Below are 27,172 nucleotides of genomic sequence, written 5' to 3'. Positions count from 1 at the left end.
GTGCTTCACCACCCTCACTGTAAAGAACTTCTTCCTTATATCTAGTCTAAACTTCCCCTGTTTAAGTTTGAACCCATTACCCCTTGTCCTACCACTACAGTCCCTAAGGAAGAGTCCCTGCCCAGCATCCTTATAGGCCCCCTTCAGATACTGGAAGGCTGCTATGAGGTCTCCACACAGCTTCTCTTCTCCAGGCTGAACAGCCCCAACTCTCTCAGCCTGTCTTCATACAGGAGGTGCTCCAGCCCTCTTATCATCCTCGTGGCCCTCCTCTGGACTCACTCCAACAGCTCTATGTCCTTTTTATGTTGAGGACACCAGAACTGTACACAGTACTCCAAGTGAGGTCTCACAAGAGCAGAGTAGAGGGGCAGGATCACCTCCTTCGACCTGCTGGTCACGGTTCTTTTGATGCAGCCTAGGATATGGTTGGCTTTCTGGGTTGCAAGCGCACACTGCCAGCTCATGTTAAGCTTCTCGTCAACCAACACCCCCAAGTCCTTTTCTGCAGGGCTGCTCTGAATCTCTTCTCTGCCCAGCCTGTAGCAGTGCCTGGGATTGCCCTGACCCAGGTGTAGGACCTTACACTTGGCTTGGTTAAACTTCATAAGGTTGGCATCGGCCCACCTCACAAGCGTGTCAAGGTCCCTCTGGATGGCATCCCTTCCCTCCAGCGTATCAACCGAACCACACAGCTTGGTGTCGTCGGCAAACTTGCTGAGGGCGCACTCAATCCCACTGTCCATGTCGCCGACAAAGATGTTGAACAGGACCGGTCCCAACACCGATCCCTGAGGGACACCACTCATTACAGGTTTCCAACTGGACATCGAGCCATTTACCATTGCTCCAAGCCCCTGTGTCCAACCTGGCCTTGAACACTGCCAGGGATGGGGCAGCCACAGCTTCTCTGGGCACCCTGTGCCAGCGCCTCAGCACCCTCACAGAGAAGAATTTCTTCCTTATACCTAATCTATTTTATACCTAATCTCAATCTCGCCCCTGTGCCCTCTGTCAGTTTAAAGCCATTCCCCTTTGCCCTATCCCTACATGCCCTCATAAAACATCTCCCTTCAACTTTCTTATCAATCCCTTTAGGTTGGAAGCTGCTCTAAGGTCTCCCTCGACCCTTCTCTTCTCCAGCACTCAGCCTGTCTCCAGAGCAGAGGTGCTCCAGTCCTCAGAGCATCTTCTTGGCCTCCTCCGGACTCGCTCCAACAGCTCCACATCTCTCTTGTGTTTGGGGCCTCAGAGCTGCACGCAGGACTGCGGGGAGGGGTCTCCCAGTGCATGAAGAATTCATGAAGCAATGCTCTGCTGAGAACCTAGTTGAGTTATTGACTATTTAATTGATTCACTAATAAACACCACTGATACTAATTTTAGAGCATTTTGCACACTTACAGTTCTAAAGCTAGTAATTATTACTGCTAAATCTGACAAATCAGAGTACTGTTGAATTGCAAATCTGTCACCCTTCCCGCCCATGCCACTTCATGTTAGGGTGTGAGTTCGTCCCGGTTTGCCCTCCCACAGCAAGTGTCTTGGACATAGACTGGGTGGAGAGACCAGCAAGTTGTCCAGGGGGGTTCCCTGGCATCCTGGGGAGGTTCATCTGCACACTGGGGTTGTGGCTGTCTCTAGGTGCCCCTACTCCTACCACAAGGAGTTCGACCCTCCTTTGTTCTTTATATTATACCTATTGTCCATTTTTTCTCTGTTTCAGGACCCATCTCTTCATTGCCCCATCCCTCCCTCCCTCTCTGTGCCCAGACTCCCAAATAACAGCGCTGTTATTACTTTTTGCTCATTGGTTTCAACTCTGCTGGATCCCTACTCAAATCAGATCCTGTTACTTAGGCAATGTCAACCTTATATCAGTGTTATGGTTATCTTGGTACAGGTGGCTTTGCAAGTCCCCACACCCTAAAGCTTCCCTACCATTATGTGACACTTGTTGGGTATCCTACACCAAAGATGCATCACTTCAGTCTCGATTCCCCTACCTGTGTCCAGTTAAGTAGTTTCTTAGGTGCAGCCTGCATACATTTATTCACATTTTCCATAGTTTTTAGATGTGGAACTGTGGAAGTTCCAGCTAGCCATGACCAGCAGGTCTGTCCCTGAAGAATTTACAGCCTGAGCTGTAAAGGATGGGAGAGGAGATAAGAGGGGTCATCTAGCCCCATTCCTGCTGAATGGTCACAGAGCACCTCTAACCTGATTTAGCTGATAACTCAGAGGAACGCTGGCAGGCAGCTACCTGCTCCACCAGGCATGCCATCTCCCCATCTTGCTCATAGGGATGAGTGCAGTACCTTCAGGGTGTTTTCCCCCTTTAAATAGCAACTAAGAGCTTCAAAACCAGAAAGGTTTGTGGTGAGGTTTGGTGTTTCAGCTTGGTTATCTGTTCAGTTGACTTAAATCTGGCTTTCAAACATAAGTAAGGCAACCAGGCTCAGAGTGACTGATCTGTTCTCCAAAGAAAACACATGCTTGGCCACAGCTATGCGTTCTTTGGATTGATCAGGCCTGGATTTATTTGTGAATATTAATATTTGTGTACTGTAAAACACTGGTGGAAATCTATGCTCTGTGAAAGTTAAGCTGTGTTTTGCTGGTATCTCTGGTGCACAAGAACCCATATCCCTGATGGGATGGGAGTTTGGAGTGGCAGAGCTGGGGTGCAGGATCTGCCTTTAGCTGTACCCTTCTGTTTGCTAGTCCTTTGGACCTTCCAAAACCACAACTGTCTGGGTTTTCCTGTTTTGCCTGTCAGGCCAGAGGGTTATATATCGCTGTGAATGCAGTGTGTTGAAGAAGCATATGGGTCTAGACCTGTTTGCAGGCAGGGTACCCAGGTTAGGATGTAGGATGATCTGTTTTCCCCCTGCACAGTGCTTTGCCTCCTCTTTAGAGGAGAAGAGCCTTCGGAGAGCTTTGGCATGTCCATGGTGTAGTTGGCTTGTTACGTGCAGCCCTGGTGTTCTGGCAGCCTCGTGCACTGCTCAGATGAAGCTCCCAGGAATTGCTGCCAGTTGTATGTACTGTGGCTTTGTCACTGACAAAAATACCTAGTTCTGGAGAGTTACTTTGCATGCAGGATTACTGGTGTGTTTTCCTTTGCTTATTGGCCTGTAAAAAGGAAAAAAAAACTAGATTTGAAAATAAACTGACTGTTGTTGGTTTGTGAGTAAAGATTGTTAATCCACAGGGCTTGATGCATCGGTAGAGACCTGATGTTATAACACAGCATAAAAGTGTGTAGAAGAGCACCTGAAAACCCCCCAAAGATGATCCTATGTTATACCCAAGGTAACACAGCACAGTTCAAAAATTGGCAGCAAATTTGGCTGGCAGCCTGCAGGTCTAAACTTTGAAGCATTGCACTGCACTTGACTAATATAATAAGTTTTGAAACAAAGTGACTTAAAATACTTATTTATAGAAAATATACTCGGGGACTGGAATGCAACTATACTGATGCTTAAAATATCCCTGGAAAAGTTGTATGGCTGGTCAGTGTTCATTTCCCAAACTCTATTTTAATCTCTTCCAAACATTTCCATAGGTCTTTTGGACAGCTTTTTCCCTAGCGTGCTGCATCCTTAGGCTGGTGCCGGCAGGCTGTGAGAGCCGATGTGCCGGGAGGGCTCTGCGCTGAGCCCCCCTGCTTGGGAAACCCACTGGGGGTCCTGGAGCAGGGTGCTGGGGGCTGCCTGGGCTCTGAGAGCTCCTTCCCGGCTGGCATGGGTCCCTCATCCCGGGACAGGTGCCGTGTGCGGACTTGCCTTTCGTGTTGCCAGAAGAATTCAGCCCCTCAGCCAAAGGGCTCGCTCCTTTCCTGGGATGAGCAGCCTGTCCGCTGGTGGTATGGCCCTTCTCAGGCCCTTGCTGCCAGGGCTCTCCTCCCACAGCTCGGGGTGACCTTGGGGAGTGAGCATCCCACCACACACACCTGTCCTACTTGTGCACCCTGAGCAGATCTTAGGCAGTTCTTCCCTGTGAGGGTGCTGAGGCGCTGGCACAGGGTGCCCAGAGAAGCTGTGGCTGCCCCATCCCTGGCAGTGTTCAAGGCCAGGTTGGACACAGGGGCTTGGAGCAACCTGCTCTAGTGGAAGGTGTCCCTGCCCGTAGCAGGGGGTTGGAACTGGGTGAGCTTTAAGGTCCCTTTCAACCCAAAGCAGTCTGTGTTTTCCCACGTTTCCTGTGCTGGCTTCACCCTGGCTTTTCCATCCTCCTGGATTCCTCAAAACTGGGAACCTGTCAGGTGCGTTTTTATCAACAGTATATCCTTTTGAGGAAGAGGAAGCCAGAAGGGTTGGGCAAGAGTGTCTATAACCACCTTATCTCTTGCAGCTTCCAGACCTGGAAGGAGTTGAGATCAGTGTGTTTGTTGCTCCCGCAGAACAAACAGCCTTGTGAGGACTTTGGCTGTCTTTCCGAGGCCGTTGAGTCGTTTGCTTTCTGGGACAAAGGCTACTTAGACATCTGGATTTTATTGGGGATTTTAGGGAAAACATAAATTATTAGCTTGCCGTGAATGGAGAATGATTGCTTCACAAGTGTGCTTTCACCAGCTCACTAGTGCACGGGCTAAACCCACGTTCTCCTGCTTCTGAAGGAGAAACTGCAACTGTGGAGGCTGTTTGCCGTGTCCTGGGAACGGGGAGCTGAGCAGACCTTTCCCGACCTTCTGGTGCGTTGAAAACATGCTCATTTTATGGGCAGTTAATTTATAGAAAGTTCCTGTTTAAATTTCCTCCAAGAGCTGTAAAACCGGAGGACAGCTGCACCCATTAGCCAGCTAATCAAATGCTGCTCACACCTGCCTTGCCCTCCCTTCCCCTCACCATGGCTAACTTCTGGTTCCTTTGACAGAGCGAGCGTGGCAGCTTGGCAAAATACCTTCAGGAGCTGGTTGGGAAGCTGCTCTCCAGAGGGGGGTGGCCAGCTGGTGCTCATGGAGTTTGGGGGGTCCTGTTTGCCGAGCCCCAGCTCTCGGGGCTGGGCTCTTCCGCAGGAGCATCCAGGATAAGCCCAATTTTGTATGGCATTCACCATGGTTTGTGAAGGCACCGCTCCCTGTCTTCCAGTCGATGGAAATAACCACTGTGATCTGAAATGAAAACCTGGTTTTCAGGCATGGGGAAAGCTGCATTTATTTCCTGCTGCCTTCTCCCTCCTTCCCCAAAGACTGCAAATAAGCAAAACCTCAGAGACTTGTTTGCAGTTGCGTGTGTTCATCTTTCAGTGAAAGGAAATCACGTTTAGATGGGTGATGGGGCACCTGAACTCCAGAAACCCAGCTTTGCTTTGGCTCCCTGCAGCAACCAGGCTGATAAGATTTCAGCACGGGTATGCGCTCTAATAAATTTGATTCTAATAGCTAATTTTGATCTTTGATAGTTTGACAGAGGTTGGGATCTTAAAGTCACTCCTGAGAGTGCCTCAGAGCTGGTTTTTTCCTCTTCTGACAACACACAGGCTTATGTTCATAAAATCATAGAATCACAGACTGGTTTGGGTTAGAAGGGATCTTAAAGCTCATCCAGTTCCAGCCCCCTGCCACAGGCAGGGTCACCTTCCACTAGAGCAGGTTGCTCCAAGCCCGTGTCCAACCTGGCCTTGAACACTGCCAGGGATGGGGCAGCCACAGCTTCTCTGGGCACCCTGTGCCAGCACCTCAGCACCCTCACAGGGAAGAACTTCTGCCTAAGAGCTCATCTCAATCTCCCCTCTGGCAGGTTAAAGCCATTCCCCTTGTCCTGTCCCTACAGGCCCTTGTCCAAAGCCCCTCTCCAGGTTTCCTGTAACCCCTTTATGCACTGGGAGCTGCTCCAAGGTCTCCCCTTATGGAGCCTTCTCTTCTCCAGGCTGAACCAGCCCAGCTCTTTCAGCCTGTCTCCAGAGCAGCGCTGCTCCAGCCTTCTGCTCAGAGGCTCCGCTATAATTGTACCAGTCTATTTTCCTTCATTTTCTTGCTGTGTTAAAACTAAGGAGGAACCTCCAGCCCATGTCCAGGGCTGAAAACCAGAACGGAACTCCTGCTCTTTCATTCCCAGGACTGTCTGTCACTGCTGTGAGCAGCTGTCCTGCTGCTCTCCCAGCTGTCCGTGCTCATCAGCCCTCCGCTGTGGGAAAGGCAATGAAGCCTTCACCCTGTTGGAGAGGCTGGCACGTGTTCACCCTTATCTCCCTTTTATTCTAGGGGTGGTTGACCAGTACAGAAAATGACTTTGGCATGAGTGGCTGGAGGCTACAGAGATTTTCTGGAGCCCCTGCTTTATCTGCAAGGAATTTAATAGAGGTATGATGGCTGGAATGAGCAAAGGGGAGTGCTTAACACCCATTACAAGTTTCTGAATCTGCAAGGGCTCCTGGAATAACCCCCTGCAGCAGGTTCCCTGATGTGATGCAAGAAAAACTGTGTTTGGTGTGCTTGGGGCCTGAAATCTCTTCATTTTGTTTAGGCTGGGGCCTGTTTTGCTGCCTTTAAATCTCCTCTGCAGCAGTTGGTAAGCAGCCGGTCTCTTCTTGGGGAGAAAATGCTGCAGAAAGAAATGCCAGGAATGTGAACAGCAGGTGGGGACTGGCAGATGTACTTATCAATCATGACAGGCTGACGAGTGGTTTATTCCTCTAAAGAGCTACTGTTTGCCTCTGGCTCGGTTCGTGTGTGTCCTCTCCAATCCCCTCCAGCCTCTACTAGGGTTCAAGATAAGAGCGGGGTAGTTTTCCTATCTTTTTCCTGCAGCATGGCATGCTCCGTGCAGGACTCCCTGCTCCAGGCGGCCGGGAGGAGTGTGGGGTGAAGGCAGACCCTCGAGGTCACACACTGGAAGGGCCACAGCAGCATACCTAATAAATAACATGCTACATCTTGGGGATGGGCTCTGGGAAATCTGGCTTCCGTGTTGCCCTAGTAGAACGCAGGCTCGATTAGTTAATTGAATTTGATGCGCTGTTGCTTTTCAAACACGACTTCATATCTGAGGAGTCTGGAATTATTTCTGTGGACAAAACCCTGTTTTAAGGTGGCAATCCTTGGAGGAGATGACCTGCATTGACAAGTGAGAAGACTGCAGCTCTGGAGTGCAGAACTGCACCTGTAGACAAGGGAGCAGGACCTTCTGGTCACAGGGGTGTTGTGGTCTGAAGGGATTCGGCCCTGGTGTGAGTACTTCTTAAACCTGTCTTTTGCTGAGGCTGCTCCAGATTTTTTGAGCACCTTGCTCTTCATATGGAGATGTCTTTTTGTAGCAGGACAACCTGATTTACATGAAATAACAGGCTGAATGGTGAAAAGCCTTTATCGGTTGATCTCCAAGCAGCTTTCCCGAGTGTGTTGGCAGTGTATGTTACAAGCCGAGCAAACCTGCTGTCACAAGTGACATTATGGATGCTTTTCCCAGCCTTTAAATTTTTATTCCAGCTAATGAGCTTGTGTCAGAGCACGAGTTACCCAGTGCTTCAAATCCAGTCCAGTTCTGTGTGCTGGTGCTTGCAGTACCCAGAATAAGCTATAGACTTGTAGGTGATGTGATTAGACCTCTCCTTCAATGACTTGTGGGGTGTTCTGCTAGGCTACTTCAGCTGGTCTGGAAAGTGCTGTTGTCTGCAGTGCCTCAGGGCACCCATCTCCAGTCTCAGTGATTTACCTTCATAAGGACGCTGCTGATGTAGATAGCTGGTATCTTTGGGGGCAAAAAAAAAAAAAAAGGCATGAATGCTCTTACCAGTTTTTCTTCAGATTGTTTCTTAGTTTTGTGTAAGAGCAGTGGAAGAAGGAAATAGCTTTCCCAAGGAAGAAAAGCAGTGAGTATGACGGAGCAAGCAGCACTACGGCACTGAGAAAAGATCTCGGGAGCAGAACTTTTTGCAGCAGCAAAATTATACTTTCAAACTGTTCTCAGACAGACAAACAGTGCATTGGGAGGTGCTTCCTTCAGGTTTTAATGTAGTCTAGATTCTGTAGTGAAGAAGGTAGCAGTTTTAGGAGGAGTGATGCTAATCACAGTGCCATTGCATTGCCAGCTAAGTGCATTCTGCGTGCCCCCTCGATCATGGGCGGGTTGGAGGTCAGGATCCCAAGGAGGCAGCTCTTCAGTCCTGCTTGCCTCATGGCTGGAAATGGGCCAGCCCGTGAGTGATGTTCCCATGGAGCTGCCTTCAGGGGAAGTCATCTATCGGAGGCTGTGATGGAGCAGGGTGTAGCATAGGGAGCACGCACATCCAGATGCTGTAAGCCCCTTAGCACGCTCCAGAGGAGTTGCCTCCCAGTTGAAGTGATTTGGCCAGAGCTCACTCTTGCAGGACTTCCCCGAATTCATTCCCATTTGTAGTGGATTCAGTCTGTCACTGGGTGTGGGGTAGCCCGGTTTAGCTGCTGTGGCAGTTTTTCCTTGACAGGCCTGCGTGGAGGAGCAGTGAGAGTCTTGGTGACACCGGTCTCAGTGACTGCAGAGAAGATACTGACTGACAGTGGAGTTGCATTTAACTCTTGAACTTAATTGCTTGCACTGGAATTTCCCATGCTGTGTCCCTGCCTCCAGCTTTGTTTGGGGTTTTCAGCAAAAGCAGTTCACCCATTTCCAAGAGTTAAAGGATAAAAAAACAACCAAGGCAGCTTTAGGTTGTCAGCATTTAAAAACCCAAACAGGACCTAACTGCCTGCATTGAGAGGTACTTGGCCTGGCACAATGGAAGGTTGGCAGCAAGGATGTGCCATCTCCTCTCCCAGCAAAAATGCCCTGTATCTCATCTATCTTATCAGGTTACAGGCGTCTGAACGGCTCCCAGTTCACCAGTGCTTTATAGGCTTAATCTGCCCAGTTAAGGTTTGCAAAGATCCTGTCCAGGGCCTCTTCCAGCCCAGCCCGAGGGGCCGAATCACTGCTGAGGGTGGGAGGGAAGAAGGGAGGTGCTGCCACTGGCCACGGCAGCCCTGGAGCAGGATCCTGCCCTGTCTCTCCTGGGCTGCTTGCCGACAGCTATGGGTGGGTGAAAGGCTTGCCTGTCTCAAAGGGAGAGAGAACAAGAAGCTGGAATAAGGGTGAAGAATAGAAGTGAATTGTGGTGCTTCCTGTGACCAGCTCATGGACAACCTTAATTCTCAGGTATTCTGACTTTTTTAAACTCATCGTTTGTAACCTTGATGTTTCAAGAATTGTCTGTGTTACCTTGGAGCAACATCATGTGCTGTTGGGAGAGGAGGGGTTAGGCTCAGCCTAATGAACAAAGCTCCCAGCTGGCATAAGGTTTTGAAGAATAGCTGGGAGGCACCAGCTATCTCTGAAAGCTTGGTTTTTCCTTTTTTTTTTCCTGTGGAAGGTGCTTCGGTTTTGTAATATGGTTTTGTTTGCTCTGGGCTTTGCTGCACAAGGGTAGCAGAGGCCTTTGGAGGACAGCACTGAATTCATGATTATATTTGAGAAGTCCCAAAACTGCATCATTCTTGAACATTACAGTGATTTTTCTCCCTACAGCTGCTGACCAGCTGTTGTAGCTGTTGTCATACATGACTCTGGGAAGTGCCAGGTACGGAACTGCTGGGGGAGCCCAGCCTTTCCAGCAGAAAGGCTGCAGACGCAGCAAAGCTGCACTAGAGAGCTTGTCTGAGCTGGAAGAAAATGCTGCCTTTGGTGGGGAGGCTGGCAAAGGAGTCCTGGCTACCTGCTGCTTTAAAAACAGCTAACTGCTTTATGTGAAACACCTTCATGGAGGGAGGGTCCCTTCCTGTCCAGTGGGCAGCCAGTGAGGGTGGTGATGCTGTGGTGCAGAGAGGGCGTTGTGGTCCCCGATCAGAGACTGCTAAGTGGGTGCTTGGTGACTCTAACTAGTAAGCCAGCTTATTTTTGGCATGGTGTCTCTGCTTTATAAGGGATGGACTGAGCTGCTAAACCACATTTTCCCCTGACAACCCATTATTAAGCCCAGAAGAGGCTCAAGTGCCAATCCAGAGCTGCTCTCCCAAGATGGAGCTGGAGGCTGAGCCTGGCTGCGGTGTAACTGTGGTTTTAGTTTAAAACTTTAAGCCTAGCCATTCCAGGTGGGGAAATGGTGATGGTTGTGACCAGGCTTTGCAACGGGCTCTGCTGAGTGACTTGGACGTCGCCTGCCCACATCTGGACCGTTCTGCAGGCCATACAACACGCAGCCAGGTCCCAGCTGAGATCTGACAGGTTGTTCCTGGACGTAAAGTCTTTTAGTGACAGTAAGCCAACGAAATACTATATAACCACCGAAGTAAAACACCATAAGCAAAGCAAAGCTTTGGTGCACGTAATTGGGTACCTAATTGCTGCGCTTGCCACCTGGGGATTGGAATTGCTCTCCCGTTCTGGAGGCTGAATGGGACATAACTGTGATAAGCAGTTTAATTGTTTCCTCACATCTGCAGCAGCACTGTGAAGCAAAGGCAAGCTAAACAACACACCTTCAGAGCTTAACGGCCTCTGTGCAACTCCAAGACTGCGTTTTTCCTGTGGTGTTTGAGCATCTCTCTTCATACAGCCCGTATGCTCTCGCTAAACTGTTTATGTTCTCCTATGCCATTTGATAGCAATGAGCCGTCAGGTTTTTCTGGAAAGTGTTTCAGATTTACTTATGTCTAAGAACAGCCTGTGTGAGCAGTGAGGAGTGTCCAGTGGGTGCTAGTAATGCAATGACCTCTTAAACTAATTACTGGGATTTGGGCATCACATTGGTAATGAAGAGCAGGTGAGTGCTGAGCAGAAATCAAAGCAAGAGTGGCTTAGGGGGTGGATTGAGAAGAAAAGACTTGGAGTGATTAACGACAAATGTATTTGTCTGCTGTTACATGCTGTAGATGCTCTCAGGAGCACTTAGGACTGTTACGGGTGGTTGTTGGGTTGGGAAGTGGGGTTATCATTTCTCTCCTGGGGTCAGCATAGACTGTGCCTAGGGCTCGGTTCTGCTCTATTCTGGGTGCCTTGAGGGAGAGAAGATGACTTTATGGGAGTAGAGTTTGAAGTAATGAAAGTATGGGCATAGAGGCACTGCTGTTGCAAAGGATTATAAAGTCTTGAGTATGCCAAACTTGGCTGAGAAAACAGACACAAAGGGGACAGTGGTTTTTGGGTGTCCAAAGCACATGTAGCAAGCAAGAAGAGATGATGTTTGGATCAGAGAGGCTTGAACTGATTTAATTTTCCTTGTTGCCTCAGAATGGCATTCCGACTGTTTTGCTGCCTCATACATAGAAGCTGTGATGACTTTGTCCCCATTCCTGGGATTCTTGTAGAGGGAGTAGGTAGCCATCATCACATGCTCTGCCATGTTACTGTGCACTGGGAAAGAAGTCAGTACAGGATCTGACCCATCTTCTTACTCAATTTTTTTTCCTCTTTACAACTTAAATTCATGTTTTAATCTGCCCACTTGACCAGGAGGAGGGTAAGATGTTGCCATCTTCCATGTCCATGTGCAGTTCTGACTCCATGCTGCTGTCCCTTCACCATCCAGACTGTCACTGAGGAAGCAGTGGGACATGAAGTCGGTGTGCTGGGAATGCAGGGCACAGTCCTTTTGTGTAAAACTGCAATGGCAATTCAAAACAGAGGGATGCAGCCTGTGCTCACCCTATTGGAAATACACTGTAATCTGGGGGAGTGGTGTGCCTCTCAAAACTAGGCAGGTCTTGTTTCCAATCTCTCTGACCTATCCAAGACAGATTTCCTGTGGAGAAGGGAGAAATTACGGGATTTTTGTGCTGTGGCACATCCTTGGGACCATTTTTTGAGGACTGATACCAGACTCCATTCCAGCTAGTTAACTGTCACAGATGTGTTACACGACGCAGGCTCTGTGGCTGCTTATGGAAGAAATCCATCGGTTTTCCTTGTCTTGTCCTTGCTGTCTCCCTGCCTCTCCATTTTCCTGTGGGCACTCTGCCCTTATCCAGTTTGTCCTTGGGTCCCAGTTTTAAATAACTTGTCTGGTGCCTGAGCAGGACAGTTTGATCCTATTTTTAAGTCCTTTGGACTTTCTTGTTTGTGGATTTTGGGTTCTGGGAATGACAGGATGTTTGCATTGGGATTGCTGCAGGGAGATTGCTTGGAGCGATCTTTGAAGCTTCTTTTGCAGTGCTGTGCTGCTTGCAGAGGGGGCATGTTGCCCTGCAATGTATTTAGTCCATCATGCTGGCTTTGTGTATATCAGGGTTGCTTCTCTGGCCCTTTTTGGCCAGACCCTTAATGCGCTATTCCTGATGTAAGCAGTGAGCACTGTGACTGAATGCATCCATATGGATGGGGCAGAATGTTATTGTTTAAAAAAAGCCTAAATCCCACTGATATGCCTTCCAGTGAAGTAGTTTGGTCTCTCCTTGAAATAATTCAGCTTGTCTCTTGATTTCTCCATACCAGAGCAGGGTGGGAAGAAAAGCTGGAGCTCTTTCTGCATTGGTGGACTTGTGATGAGCAGCTCCAGCCTTCCTGCTCCTGTGGCTGAAGCCACTAAGGCCATGGTCAAAACCAGATGAGGGATATTTTTTAATTACATAGTGCAGGTAAACAAGATAATTTAGCTGCAAGGTAACACAATGAAATTAATACTGCAGGAACATGATGCAGATTCTGTCAGTGTCTTGTCTTTTAAGGTGCTCATCTCTGCTTTTTCGTTTAAATCAATCTTCTTGCACCAGAGCAGTTGGGAAGCAGATGGACCTGTGAAGCCGCTCACTGTCCTTCTGCCTCAGTAAGCTTGTGCCATCCGTCATCTGTGTTGCACTTACTGTGTGACCAAAAGCTCAGGCCGGAGATTATTGTGAGGAGCAGTTCTGCTGAAGCAGTCCAGCCCTTTGCCCCCTGGTCTCTAGCAAGAGGAGCAGGCACCTATAAAAATGTGCACCTGCAGGAAGAGCTTGTCCCTTTGATGGTTTATGGTGACTCCTGAATTTCTGCGGGTTTAAGGGAATGTGCTGCCCAGCTGCAAGCTGCTGATCTTTGGGGAGTTAATTCCTTTTCCAGAAGGTTTCTCTGCCTCTGTGGCATGGGAGCAATACTGGTTCATTCTGCAGCTTTCCCATTTTATGCTTGATGGTTAAAGTTGGATCATTTATATCTCATTCTGCCAAGAAGCATTTGGAATACTTTTCATGAGAAACATCAAAAGTTGCAGGTCCATGGCTGATGCTCTGGCTGCTCTGCATAAATCACTGGGTGGTAAACAGATTTAAATGAAGAGCTGTGGCAGTCTTGCTAGCTGAGTAATAAATAAGGGCTGAGCAACTCCATAAAGTTGAATCTTAATGCCTTGGCTTGGAGTTGTAGGGTGGGGTGGTAAAGCCGATGGAACAGCGGGATGTTTCTAAACAGAATGTGCTTGCCCTTAGTTACGCAGCCACAAAGGATATAAATGATGCTGCATACGTAACTGAAGTGCTGAAAATGGCTTTTTGTCGGTGTTGCTTGCCTTGTTTTGTACATCCACTTCATGTCAGCTATTTGTGCTTTACTCGCCTTTGGTAGGAGCAGCAGATCTTGTGCCTGGCAGTCAGGTCCCCGGCAGGTAGGGAGGAGCGCCTGATCCTTGCCTTCCAGTCCTGAGCTTAGTGACATCAACCTGTAGGAAATTATGGTGCTTAAACACTTTCAAGGACCTGCTCAAAATATTTCATTATCTGAGGAATTTTGTGGAATACCCAGAAGGTGATTATAAACCCTTGGAATGCGGCTGCCTCTCCATGAAGGACTGCAGCCAAACAGCATTTTGAGGCAACTCTTTGAGTACAAAATCTCCATCAAGATTTTCTTATTTTCAGATCTGCGTTTAGTGCCTGCAGCCTTTGTGCTGTTTGTTCCTCACACTGGAGGAACTCCTGCCCAAGCTGCCTGCTCTGGGTGCTCCTGCAGTTCCCTGCCTGCTTTAGAACCATTAGCAAACCTGATGCTTGCCTGGTGGCTGCTGTACTGGCATGTCCCAGGGGAGCCAGAATGCAGTTCTCGGTGCTGTTCTGATGGTGAGAAAAGTATTCTGCCATTCCCAGGTCAGAACATGGGTGAGCGTCCTGCCACAAGCCCTTTGACCAGTCTCAGGTGTACCGCCAGAGCTGGAGCCTCGTGAGGCTTTCCTTCAGAAGAGGATTTGGAAGTATGATCAGGTTTCCTAAGAAGGTGATTTGCAGGACTGTCCTTCACCCCTCTAATAGCTTCTACTTCCTAATTTGACAGAAAGAGCTCTATACCTTTGTTATTAAGTAAAAAGAATAGGTGGGAGAGTTTTGGCTAGAAGGGCGTGCCAAAGCTCACCACACTCCGTGTGACTTGTACGACATGCTCCAAAAGCCAAACCATGGCAGAAACTTCCGTAAGATTTCCTGCCTTGCTAGAAATGGGAGTTTATCCCTCTGGGTCTTTCTCTTTTTGCGTGGACTCTTTAGTTCTTAATAAGACAAAATGTCCAGTGGAAGCTTCTTCTGCAATTAGGACACTCGTCATTTCTCTTTCATGTCAGTTCTCAATAAGAAGCCTCAATAAGGGGTTTTGTTCAGCCTTTAATTCAATTAAGAAACCAAGCAAGAGATGCAAATCTTTTTAGCCTCATCAGTTTCGGTGCCCATGACTACATCTGAAGAGAACATCTACGTAGTACAGCAGAGCAGCTTAGGGAAGACGTATTTTTCCAGGCTTCAGCTGAGATTTCAAGTGCTGCTGGAGGCTTGTGGATGATTTTGTCCCCTTAGAGCATGGGGTGGAGAAAAGACTGTGCTCACCCATCCATGGTGGTGCTTTGGTTTAAATCCTTTTCCGAAGCAGCATCTTTGATAGAAACCAGCTTTCAGGCCAGGTGACTTCTATCAAAGATCGTTAGCTAGTGTGAATTAGACTTGAAACAGCTGGTGGATGGTGAGTGATACCAGGGGACAGGACACACAAGGGTGACTGTCACACCAGCTGCTCTTGCACATGTCCTCTGGCACTAGCTGGGGAACAACCTGCCTGCTGAGGAATACAAGATTGGGCTCTGATGCCTCGTAGGCCTCACATTTAAAAAGTCACATCTTGTATCCTGCTTCTTGGTTTTGTGTTCTTTCTTTTCTTGTCAGGTGCCTCAACTGTACTTTCTGGCTAGGGCTGCCAAGGGGTCCTCTAGATATCTTGTTAGACTGCCTTATAAACAAAGTGTATTTTGCTTTTTAAGAAGTCATCCTTTGTGCCTTTCAGGGATGGGATGGCTGAGAGACAGTCTGGGCTCATCTTTGTGTATCTGAAGACTTGCATTTTGGTACAAAAATCCACTATAGCTTTAAAGCTACATAAAACTTGGCTTTGTCCCTGCCAAATTCACTTGTAAACCAGTTGGCCCCCTGAGCAAATTATTTCTAGAGAGCCTAGAATCAGACTTCAGTGAACACAAGCTGCTATGGCACGGTGAGCCCATGGAGGGCCTAGGAATTTGTCTCAAGAGTCCGCTATCTTCTACTTCCAATGTTTCTAGTAATTAGTGCTCCTCAAATCCGAGTGCACTGTCATGGGGACTGGTCTGCTGTCTTGTGCGTGCAAACCACTGAGATAACTCTCTCATGGTCTAAATTAAAATTGCTCTAATATTTCAGAATGGTGCTTTGGTCTCTGCTGACGGACTTCTGCCAGCCTGGGTGTCCTCTGTTCCGGATGGCTTCTGTTAAAATGCTCTTCTGTAACACCGTGGTCTTCATCAGAATTCATGTCCAACAAAGATATGAAGCTTTCCTTACAAGGAAGAAATTTAGGGTCAAAAATACCTATTTTATCCTGATGCTTTGAGTTCTGGTTTTTACTACATCTTGTGTGTGTGTGTACATATATATACATGCCTGTTGTGTTTATCTTCAAATATGCATTTTTATTGCGTTTGTGTGGAAGGAACTCTTAGGTTTTTGTTTGGGGTTGGTTTTTTTTTTTTTTCTTTTAACCTTTTGTAGTTTAATTTCCTGTGGATTTTAGTACTGCCTTTAGCTTACATTCCCTTAAACATAGAAATAAATATTAGGATTTTTACACTCTCTCGCTCTGTTTCTAGTCAAAACCAGGAGTTACCAGTAGAGTTTTTAGGGGCTGGCTACACACCGGAAACCCAAGTGAAGCCAAAGCCATGTTAAATTGCATGTCCTTCAGCAGACAGACCCTTCCCCTGCCCTGCTACAGCTGTATATTTAGCCTATGTGCCCTTTCCAGTAACAGCCGGGAGAAGATGCCTGGAGAGGAATGCGAGCCATCGTTTGACTGAATGCCGTCCTGGGACCCTGCTATCTGTCACACAGTGCTGGTTGTGCCAGAAATGCTGCCCTGGTAACTCTGCCTTCTATGAAATTGTCCCATCCCACTTTGTTGTCTCCCAACTTCCTCCAGAAAGGATCCATTTTATACCTTTGATCCCCATCACCTTTCTTCACCAGCCCTCCCTTGAGACACGGCTGGCTCAAGGGATGCAAGGCATATGGAGCAGTACTGGTGAAGCTGCCGCTCTGCTTTGTCTTGTTGGTGGGGATTCATATCCTAATTTGCTTGCTGCCAGCAGCCAGGAAAATGGCAGTTCTACCTGGCTGTGATGTTTGTAATTACAGGGAAAAAATGATCTCTGAGGCCTTCTAAATACTTGGGAAGATAATATCTGAGTTTCCTTTCAACTGAATGCACTTGAAGATACAATCTGAGTTGGCTGTCTGGGAATAACTAAGTGGGAGGAAGGGATTGATTGTGGTTGCTGAAGCTTTCATCCAAGAGCCAGAAGTCTTGCCTAGCCAAAATCTGCAGCTGCTGGTCACTGCGGCGGGTCAGGCACAGCGGCTGTTTGGGGCATGGCTCAAGCATAGGACAAGTGGCACACATGCTGCAGGATGGACAAGCAGGGGGACATCCACATGGTCTGCCAGCAAATGTCAGGTCAGTGTACAAGTGTAGTCTAGAGGTGCTTCTGGGTACCACAATAATCCTCTCCTGCCTCCTTGGGGCTGCAGGAGGCTGGGGAAGGTGCATGTCTCCAGAAGTCTTACCACTGCACCTTGCGAGGGAAATGTACTCTGCAGGGAAAGAAAAACAAGCTCTGTGTCCAGCTCTGGTGTCCTCGGTGTTTCTGCTGGTGCTCTGCAATGCCACTTTGCACATAGCCCTGCAGGAGTGCCCTGGCTGGGGCTCCAGGAGCTGCTGATGCTGCTTCCTCACCTGCACAGCTCTTGCTGCAGGGGGGGATACCGGGAGCATATCCTGTGTGCTTACCTTTGCCAGAGGAAGAAGTCTTCCTGGGAGCAGAGTCCCAAGCTGGGAAGGACGGTATGGTGGCCCAGCTTCTGGACAGGCAGATGCAATATGGAACAGAGGGAAAAGGGGAATTCTGCTTTTTGCATCTTTTCTGTCTTGGAGCTGCCTCTGCATTCCCTCTGCAGGAGGGGCTGGAGATCGCATGTCCTGATGAACACAAACCCTGTGCTGGGTGGTGAGAGGTCCTCCTTGCCCTAGCTGCTTGCTCAGCACTCGGAGCTGAGACATCCATCGGTGCCTTTGGTCCCACGCTGGGGGAAAACCACAAGCAGGTTTTGTTGGTGAAGCGGAGACATGAGAGGGATGTGGGAAGGCTTCATTCCTTCTCAGTGGCACAAACTGTAGTTTTCAAACAAAAGGTAATGGAAGATAGTAGAAAGCTTCCTCTTAGCTACAGGAAAGTTAAATATTTTGGTGCTTTACCAAAACCTGCTGCGAGGTATCGATTGCTGTGACCACTTCCCGTACAAGCTTCATGAAGCTGCTTGTGGCATGTGTGACGTGAAGCAACAAGTCAGTGACAGTTTGCAGCAGAGCTCCCCATCAGCAGGAGCGTGCTGCTCACTTCCTTGCCCGGCACACATTTTTAGCACTGCTGTTTTGGTTTTGTTTGCGTTTGGGTTTTTTCCCCTAGATTTTTTTTTTTCAGTGTCAGGGTTTCCTGTTACTGACACCAGATGTGCTGGAAACGAGCAATGTAGAAATACAGGAAGGGACAAGACTGAGCAGAAGCATCTTTTCTGTGCATATATCCTTTGAGCTAGATGTCAGGTCGGTTGGGCGATTAACTTGGTGACAATACAAGGTGGGCATAGCTGCAGAAGTGTGTTGAAGTGCAATTTTAGGGCGAAGAATTGAGCACAGCTTGGCTTGTACCTCCTGGACTGATGGTGTTTGAGGTGACCAGCTAATGATGTCAGGCTTGTCAACTGGCTGCAAGGGACAGAGGGTGGAAGAGGCTGCCAGAGCGCTCGTCTGGGCTCTCTGCTCAAGCAGCTTTCTCTTGCAGTCTGATCTCTGATGCTCAGCTGGCTGCTACTTTGAGTTTGACGCATGTATGGCTCTAAACAGGCAGCTGTGATTGCAGCATTAAGCCAAAACCTTGTGGATGAACTTGTCTTTTAGAGAGACAACCAGTCTCAGTGTAAAGCTACCGTCGCTGCTGGTGCCTGGTGAGTGCCATGGGGACAGGATGCCCTTTCTCTGAGCAGGGAACTACACTAGCAGTGAATTTTCCTTCCTCCATGTCTGTTCCCTCGCAGAAGCTGCCTGCTGGTCAGTCTGTGTGTGTGATGAGTGCATCCCTGTGCAGTTGCCCTCCTGTACATGCCTTTCCATAACTTATTCTGGGTGCAGCAGCGTGGAGCTGGGTTGCAAATGTACATGGCTGAAGCCGTAGAGGTTGGAAATAATCCCCAAAGTTATTTTCAGCAGGTTCTCCTAGCTTATGACATAGGCTGTTGGAGGGAATGTCGCCTGTGTTTCAGGGTATGTCCAGAGCTGGGCAAGTGTGGAAACTCTAACTGTTTCCTAAATTTCATGCTCTAGAGTGTCCTTTGTGCATATACTGTGTCAGACTTGCCGGCTGGCATGCTCTTAGCCTTGAGGAGGCTCTGTCTGTTAGTTCAGAAACTTGGTGGTGGGCTGCTCTGCCCGGACGTGCTGCCTCCGAGCTGTTTGTCCCTCCTACCCCCATTCCCAGGCTCCGTCAGTGCTTGCTGTCGCGTTCTGGACCGGGGAGCGTGCACGGCAGAGTGCCACCTTTGTGTGCCTGGCCAGTGACGCCGGGTTTCATCATTCCTCCTGCTCACTGCCTTGACACGCAGCCGCGCGGCAACTGACGGGACTTGCCCAGAGATCTTCCTGTGGAAACACGCACGAGAGATCTGTGCAGAGACAATAGCTCTGTTCTGGAAAGTTGCACTGGCTCTTTTTAGCCAAGCCAGAGTTTGCTTCCTTAGAGAAAGGCCACTCGTTTGACGCTCCCTTTAATGAACGTGTTGGTAAATAAGAAATCAGGTAAGTGGGATTCCTCCGCACTCTCCTAAATACCTTCTTATCTGGAATAGAGGATTGCACAGCAGTTACTTGAGCTTTCTGTATGCTGGGCTGAGTGGCATTTGTATGCTGGCAGTGATTAATTACCACAGCCCAGTGATGTGATTGTGTGCTTGAGCAATTGGATTAGATGCAGTTGGACAGAGACTTCACTTTCACCGGTTCTTGCTGAAGTGGTGGCAGCATAATCAGCTGAGGAGGAGTGACTTCTGGGCAGCCATGCTCCTGCTGCTGGGACGCTTTCCTGGGCCCCTGGCTCCTGATCCTGTGGTGGGCAGAAGGAAAGGTCTCTGGGAAGATGCTTGGCTGAGAGTAGCTACTTTGTCCTGCTCTAAGTCCCTCCTTTCATTCCCATCTTCTGTCTGTACTGTTCTGCATTCCTGAATCGTGAAGGTCGAGTGTGTCCTTAACATGTCAGCGGGCCTTGTAGCTGCACGGAGAAGGAGCAAGCTCCAGCATTGTCTTGACAAGTCAGCATCATATCAAGTGCAGCATCATATCAACATAACTTCACCAAGCAGGCCCAGTTCCGTGTCTCCAAGATGGGGGGTTTGGCACTGGAGATCAGGCATCAACACTGGCACATGCACCGAGCACCAGGACTGAAGCAGATGTTGATGCTGACTTTGATGTTTCATCCAATGCTCTGGAGGCTCAAACTTGAGACCAAAAGATCTCTCACAGAAGCAGGAGGATAAAGAGAAAGTTCGTTCTTTCAGAAGATCAGACGGAATGAAACATCCTGAAAGTCAGGACTAACCTGAACATTTGTGTGTGTTCTGCGAAACTGGGCAGTACAGATCCTGCTGGAAGGAGCGCTGTGCCATGAAGTGAAGCTGGGGTGGTCTAGCCTTCCCTCATAACTTGAAAGTACTGTCTAAGTCAGTTGGCCCTACGGCCTGGTGCTTCCCAGAGATGAGCAGAAGACCACCTGCAGAATGCCATCTGCGTTTGGGTTTGGCCCTGTTGTGAGATTGTGGGAAACTGTGTGAAGTGTTGAGATTTTTGTTCCTGCAGAGCTCCTGCTCCGTGCCACTCACTGGTCATGGACCATGACTCAGAACACTGACCTTTTCCACATAAAACTGGCATGATGTCTTACACAAGCGAGCCTGGGTTTTGCCCATGGTAGTCTCACATGAAATAGTGTGGGCTCTTCAACTTGACAGAGGCACCACACAGGTCCCAGTGCTTGTTCCAGCCTCACTGCAGGTAGTGCTCGCCCTGTTCTGCGGCTGCATCAAGACCTGCAGTGCTGGTGCCTGGTGGACTTGTTGAGCAGGACCACTGGCCTTGGGCAGAGGACCTTCTATCCCAAAAAGCATTCTGTCTTGAAGCAACAGTCCACGTGGACCTCAGCACTGCAGGACAGTGCCTTGTTCCAGCTATCTGTAGGGCTATACCACCCTGCCTTTCCTCCTTAGCACGCAGTGTGAGAGCCTGGCACAGTTTCAGCTTCTGTCGATTGTTTGGTGAGGTGGAGCTGTGCTGAGAGATTTTTTGGTGGTGCAAGTTTGTTCTTGGCTCCTGTTGGTATTTTGTTATCAGCTCCTGAATTCCTCCTACACCTCCTGTGTGCTCTGCTTACTTATGCAGAGACTGTTCTGTAGTTCCCCTAAAATGAAAATCTGAATTTGTGTGACCTGCAAGTGTCACACAAGATCGTGAGTTCCTTGGCTGAGGGGCGCGTATCAGACAGGCAGTGTTTGTTGCCTGCTCCAATAATTGTTTCTGAAATGTGTGATGACTTCATCTTCCTCTCCTGCTCGCCACAGATACCGAGAACCAGCTCCTTTCTGCCCAAATACTCCATCCAAGAAAAACGCCACAGGCCAGATCACGTCATTTGGCCAAGCAACACAGAGCTGCACCATGCTCATGCACGAGCTCCACTGACAGCCCTGGGGCAAGGGCTGGCCTGAAGCCGTGGTGCTGAACCTCTCCAGGTGTCTTTACAGCTTTGTGCGGTTGTACACTGTGTGTCTGGGTGTTTCTCCTCCACTCAGATGTGGAGGCTCATCGCAGCTGTGAGGCAGTCGTGTTTCCATGCTGATAGCATCTCTGCCCCACAGCAGCCATGGGGCTGCAGGTTCTGCTGCTGCCACATTCCTCCACTGGCTGCAAGTCTCTGATCCTGCCTGTACTTGCTGGGGTTGCTTTTTAGTTCCTCACACAGCAGGGCTTTCCAATGAGTAGGCTGCAGGAGAAGTAGCTCGTGGACAAGGAAGGCATCATCACTGCAGTGTCCATATCCCAGGCTCCATAGAGAGTGAAGGTAGTTCTTTCTGCTTTTTAAGGCACTGTGCAGGGATGAGAGTCCCCCAGTGTCCTGCTGTGGTGCTCAGTGGCCTCCTCAGGACCTCTTGCTGATGTCTGCTCCATCTCTGTAGCTCATTCACACAGCTTGTTGTGTTGAGTCACGCTGAGGTGACTCTAGCAGTTCATCCAGAAATCAACTGGTGTGTGTTGGCTCCCCTGACCATGCAGGGAGCTGGTAGGAGAGATGTGTCCTGTAGGAAGTGGGGCTTCTGAAGAAGCAGCTCAGGCACATCACTCCAGGTGAAGACCACCATGTGCTTTTTGGGAAGAGCCTGGCCCTGTTGCTTCATCTGGTGTCCTTCCAGCTGCCTGAACTGACTGGGACAGGAGTACAAGAGCAGTGAAGAAAGGGCTTTCTTCTGGTGCTGGCATCTCACACCAGCCATCCTCCCGTCCTGTCTTGCAGTTCCCAGCGATGTTATTGTGTCTCTGCTGTCTCTTTTGCCTTTCACTTAGGACAGGTTTCCCACAACTGGCAGATCCGTTATCTGCCTCATGGATGCTGCAGCCAGAGGCTATTGCATTCAGCTCATAATTTCTGCTACCCACAGCCCTCTGCTAGCTGCGACTGTGCTCGCTGGGCCCATTACCTTGGGATGGGAGGTGTCAGCCCCTCTGCACGAGTGATCTATGGTGAAAAGTTCCATCAAGGGATGAGGATGTGCTGGTCCTTGCATGCTGTCTCTCAGCTTCTCTAGAGTGTAGTTTTTAGGGTGAACAACCAAATTTTATCTCTCCTGTTATTCCTGTGGTAACCTTGGCCTTGGTTGCCTGCGTGGACAGGCCCTCTGCCTGCTTCTGCAAGCCCGTGGTGGGCAGTACAGCCACGTGGGCACAGTGGGTTGGCTGGTCCTGCTGTCGTGCTGCCCTGGGAGCTCTGCAAGGACACGAAGCAGTAATGGGATTTCCCTTCCCACCCGATCTGTCCCCAGGGTCTCTTGGGACAGCCTGATGTGCATCACACGATGCAGCAGGAAGAGGCTAAAATAAATCAGAGCTGTGCTCAGAGGACTGGGAGCCAGCGTTTAGAAGTCGGGCTGGGTTTGCCCTGGGAATTCGGAGTCACTCTCTCTCTCAGTCGGGAAAAAAAGGAGTTGGTTCAAGACATGAGAGTGCCTGGCCTGAGGAGCCCAGTCCTGTGTGCTCCTGGGGGCCAAACAGCAGCCTCTTGGTCCATGTTTCTGTCATGCAGTCTGTCCTGCAGACGGGCTGTGAAGAGGAACCTGGTGTGTGTACAGGTCTGTGACTCCTTCATGCTGCATGTGGACCCAGTCTGGAGGGAGAAGCAACTGGGGAAGTGAAAGAAGAAAGGCGATGGAGAGCCGGAGATGTTTCTTGGGCAAGCTGTGCAAGCAGAAGGGAGCTAGATGGCAGGTAGCAGTGTGGGACATTATGTGCATAGCTTACTCCAGTCTGACTTTGGGGTGTGTATTGTTGGCACCCAGATCAAATCTGAACACACTAATAGCAAAAGATGGAACTGGGAGGAGACCTGGCTTGAAAGCCAGGCTTATGGGTCAGAGAAGCAGAAGTGTCTGTTGTGTATCAGGCTGTCAACATGGCAGCTTTGGAGTACCAAAGGTTTCTTGGGGCCTTCATAGTGGGTTACTGGCATGTAACTGCCAGTTACTGATGCCCCAGCCTTACTTCAGCTAGCCTTTAAAGGTCACCTATTACCATTGTGCTCGCTTGGCTTTGGTTGTATCTGCCCTGTCTCTCTAACTGCGGGTATCTTGGGGTGCTGTGATTCCAGAGCAGCAGAAACATGGTTGTGTGCATGAAAAGCAGGAGGATCTTGTTGCTCTAGAGGTGCTGTAGGTCAGAAGAGGCTTTGAGAACCTTTTGCTCCCTTTAACAGTAGTGGTAACTCTACATTTAAGTTAAAAAGCCGAATCGAAGAGGGTAGCACAGCAGGTATTCCTCTGTCCATTGCAAGGAGGTCTGTCTGTGGTTATTGTCGTTAATGTGCTGACTGGGTTTCCTATGTTTAACCAGGTTCCCACGACTCCTAGGATGAGGCTTCTGTGAAGAACCAGTGGATCCCTGCCTGCGCTGCGGTGCCTGCAGATCCCTGTTGTCCCCTTTCCAGCTGGAGCACTGTTGCTGAGGCCGCCGGGAAGAATGACTGTTGGATGCCTCCTGCAGCCCCCTTTCCTGGGGAGGACTTGGCTCCCTGTGCTGCTGCTGGCGGCCTCTGCTCACGGCCACTGGCCCAGCGAGCCCGCAGAAGTGGTTCGGGACTGGGAAAACCAGCTGGAGGCCTCCATGCACTCCGTGCTCTCGGACCTCCGGGAGACTGTGCCAGCTGTGGTGGGCATACCGGACAGCTCTGCTGTGGTGGGACGCTTCTTCAGAGTCTCCATTCCCACAGATTTAATTGCTTCCAATGGAGAAATTGTCCAGGTGAGAAATGCCATTCCACGAGGCTTGTTTTCAGTTATATTCTTGCAGAGGTCGAGCTGGTCACCCCACTGGGTCATGAGGGTTGCTGTGAACCAGCCTTAAGGTTTTGTAGGACTATGGGAGAAGGATTTAAACTCTTCACCTCACCGCAAATTTCCTTTCCTCTATAATGAAGAGAGGAGATTTCTCAGGGATGACTGATCAGTTTGTTAGCTGTATTTAAATTGTGAGACAACTCTGCCCCTGGAATGATGGGCACATTCATAAGGAGATGTTGCCTCAGGATCTAGAGAGCGACACAATCCCTGGGACTGCTGCTCTGAGGCTCAGGGAGTTTGCTTTGCTGTGGTAACAAAACACTGCTAGACAAATAGACCTTGTTCTGCCAGCAGGGCTCTGGGCTGCCTTTGACACAGTCTCTCCTGACCTCATCCCTAAGTCCTCTTGGGAAAGATGGGAGCTCTTCTCTTTATCTGACATACCCTTGTACCGCTGGCACTGCAGACGCTTAAAAACTGAGTTTGGGAGTTGGTCCTAAGGGCAAGAAAGTGTTGGAATAGCCCAGAGGAGGGTAGGCACTACTGAACACATTGCTCATCTTTAGTCCTTTCTTGGGAAGATGCTGAGAAGACAACTTCTCAGCATCTGCTTGCTTGGATCATGTGGTGTTCAGAAAATTCTGGGTTTAAAAAAGAAAAGGAATTACATTCCAATCTCAGAATTTTTTTTTTTTTTTTTTTTTCCAAAGAGCAAAACTGAAAAACAGTTTTAAAAATCCATTTTTAGAAAACATTCTAAAAAGGCAGCCTTCTGGTGTGTCTGAGAAGATCAGAGGGAGATGGAGAGCAAGTCAGGAGAGAGCCCGACATCTCAGCTTCTCCTTGAAGGCGGGTTTGTTTTAGCTCTGCGTACTGTCACGCAGTTCTCAATCCAGCTACGTGATCCCGCTGGCTCCAGCGAGGGAGCTGGGGCCGCGATGTGCCAGTGGTAGGCAGATAAATTTGAGGAATGCATCTGCTGTTGGCAGACGGGCAGATGGGGAGGAGGAACGCAGTGGGCGAGCCCCTGGCTCGCGGGGTTGGAGCAGGGAACGGGCCGGTTCCACAGCAAAGACTGTGACATTTATTGACTGCAGCCAAGGAGGCGCGGACAGGGGGTGGTGGTGCCTGCCCTGCTCTGACACTGCCTGTGCTCTGAGTACCAGTATAGCACTGGGCTGCAGTGCTACAGATGGGTGCAGTGAGCCCAGGGTCTTGTGTAACAGAAATGGTAACTCTGGGTTGGGATTTTGCATCCAAGTGGCTTGTCCTGGTGTTGTCTAATAGCTACTTTGATGGCAAGAATAATGTTCAGTGTTTGTATAACACTGCAGCTTCCTCTGTCTCCTTTTCTGGCACAAAAGTCATCTTTGATAGCTCCAGTAGCTGCAGGAAAATCCTGATAGATTATTTCCACCCCACCTTATCGCTTCGAACAATCCTTCTGCCACTTCGGAGATGAGGCATGTTTGCTAACGCCAGCAGATGTCTGAAGAGCCTCAAATGGACTGGGCTGGAGCAGGACCCAACAGTTGCTGGTTGTGCATAGCTTGGCAAACACTGGGAGTGATTTTCATGCTTGTCCGTGGGCTTGACCAAGTGCGTGTTGCATCTGTTCACCTTGAAATTGATTTTAAAAGAGCAGCAGGCTCTAGGGTACTGTGAGCAGCCTCACTTAAATGGTGTATCTGGAAGGTCTCTCCCTTGCAGGGGATGCGTGTTGGCTGCTGAGCACAGCTGACCTTTGCTATGGGGATTTGATTCCTGGCTAGCGAGAACTGCGTAGGCAATTTTGGGTGCTGGGGTACATTTTTGTTTTACTGGAAAGTTTCAGGACAAATTGCTCTCATCTTTTTCTCAGGCTGTCCTGTGTTTCTCAGCTGGAGCAGTAAAAGCATAATACTTCTGGATCTCGCTAATTGATTCTCTATTCTAAAGAGAAAGAATAAGGGTTGTGCCCTTTGAGACAAAATAGCAGGTCAGAGTTTACAATGTGATGTGGTTGCCTGCACTTAGTCCCCTTAAATATCAAAGAAATAGGCTATAATTAAAAAAAAAAAAAAAAGAAAGAAAAGCTGATGTCCCCGAACTCCCATCTGGATTCTGAAGAAGGTGTGATGGCTTCATTTCGAGATAGTTCCCACTGATTATTTCTAGGCTCGGTTTGTGTTGCTGTGGGGATCATCTTGAAGCTGCTTCTCAGATCCTCTCCCTGCTTGCTAGCAGATTCCAGCCGGCTGTAGACAAAATACTTTTCTCTGCAACCTTGGTTGTGGGATGGAAACAACGCCAGGCATCCGGAGCGTGGCGGAGGAGTGCCTCGCAGGCACACACTCACTCCTGCACACATGGGAGGGCTCTGTGTGAACCAGGTATGTGCTCCTGGGAGCACTGGCCAGGGCTTCCCTGACACCCCCAAGCTGCCTGGGGACAGGTGAGATCTCAAGGTTAAGTACAAAGCCAAGTCTATTCTAGCACACAAAGGTAGACACACAGAAAATAAGTTAAAAACTACCTTGTGTTTTAATTTCGGAGTCTCATTTCCATGTTGCTCAGAGCCAGCTGCCGGCACAGCTTTGTGGCTGTTGTAACTCATTGGTGGCCATTAGAAACCCCCTTCCCCTGTGCCTTGTCTTCCCAGATGAGTCCTCTCTCAGGACTTAGTGTGTCCGTTGAAGGTTGGCTGCAGGTATTTCAGCTGTTGAATTTGGTGGCAGTTCAGTCCAGATGCTGTCCTCCAGCTTCCTCACTATAGCAAGGCTTCTTGCTGCAGGATTGCTCTTCTGGTGTCTGAAGGTGTCTTGGAAATGAAAATTCTTTGCTGTGCCTTCCCAAAAGGGTTAACAGCAGCATTTGACACCAAAACCTTGGCATTTTACAAGAGTTGGGTTAAAACATCCAATCTCCACATATGGTACAACCCCCTCACCATGCAGACAGGTAGTACAAGGGTGTGCTTGTTGCCACTAGCTCCTAGTTATCCTGGGAGCAGGATAACCATGGCCGTTGGTGCTGGTACCCTCACCACAGTCAGTTATCATTGGCCTGACAATCTGTTTTCCCTCTTTCCACTGAAAGCTATGTGGAGTC

The 27,172-nt window shown here is 49.2% G+C and overlaps 1 protein-coding gene across 4 annotated transcripts in view; it reads left to right on the top strand.

Annotated features, from left to right (window-relative positions):
• DAG1 (dystroglycan 1) overlaps positions 1–27,172 on the top strand; it is a 54,084-nt gene that overhangs the window by 14,100 nt on the left and 12,812 nt on the right. Inside the window, exons 2-3 of one of the 4 annotated variants that reach the window (XM_030500720.1) lie at positions 6,212–6,310; positions 23,637–24,044. In XM_030500720.1, the coding sequence (XP_030356580.1) occupies positions 23,763–24,044 (282 nt within the window). In that variant the 5' untranslated portion in view covers positions 6,212–6,310; positions 23,637–23,762. Of the gene's footprint in view, positions 1–6,135; positions 6,311–19,265; positions 19,284–23,636; positions 24,045–27,172 lie in introns of those variants that run through there. The other 3 variants (XM_030500721.1, XM_030500722.1, XM_030500719.1) reach the window with 3 other exon arrangements.

Source organism: Strigops habroptila, chromosome 11 (genome assembly GCF_004027225.2).
Source record: "Strigops habroptila isolate Jane chromosome 11, bStrHab1.2.pri, whole genome shotgun sequence".
Classification (NCBI taxonomy): Eukaryota; Metazoa; Chordata; class Aves; order Psittaciformes; family Psittacidae; genus Strigops; species Strigops habroptila.
This window is presented reverse-complemented; position numbering and strand designations above follow the sequence as displayed.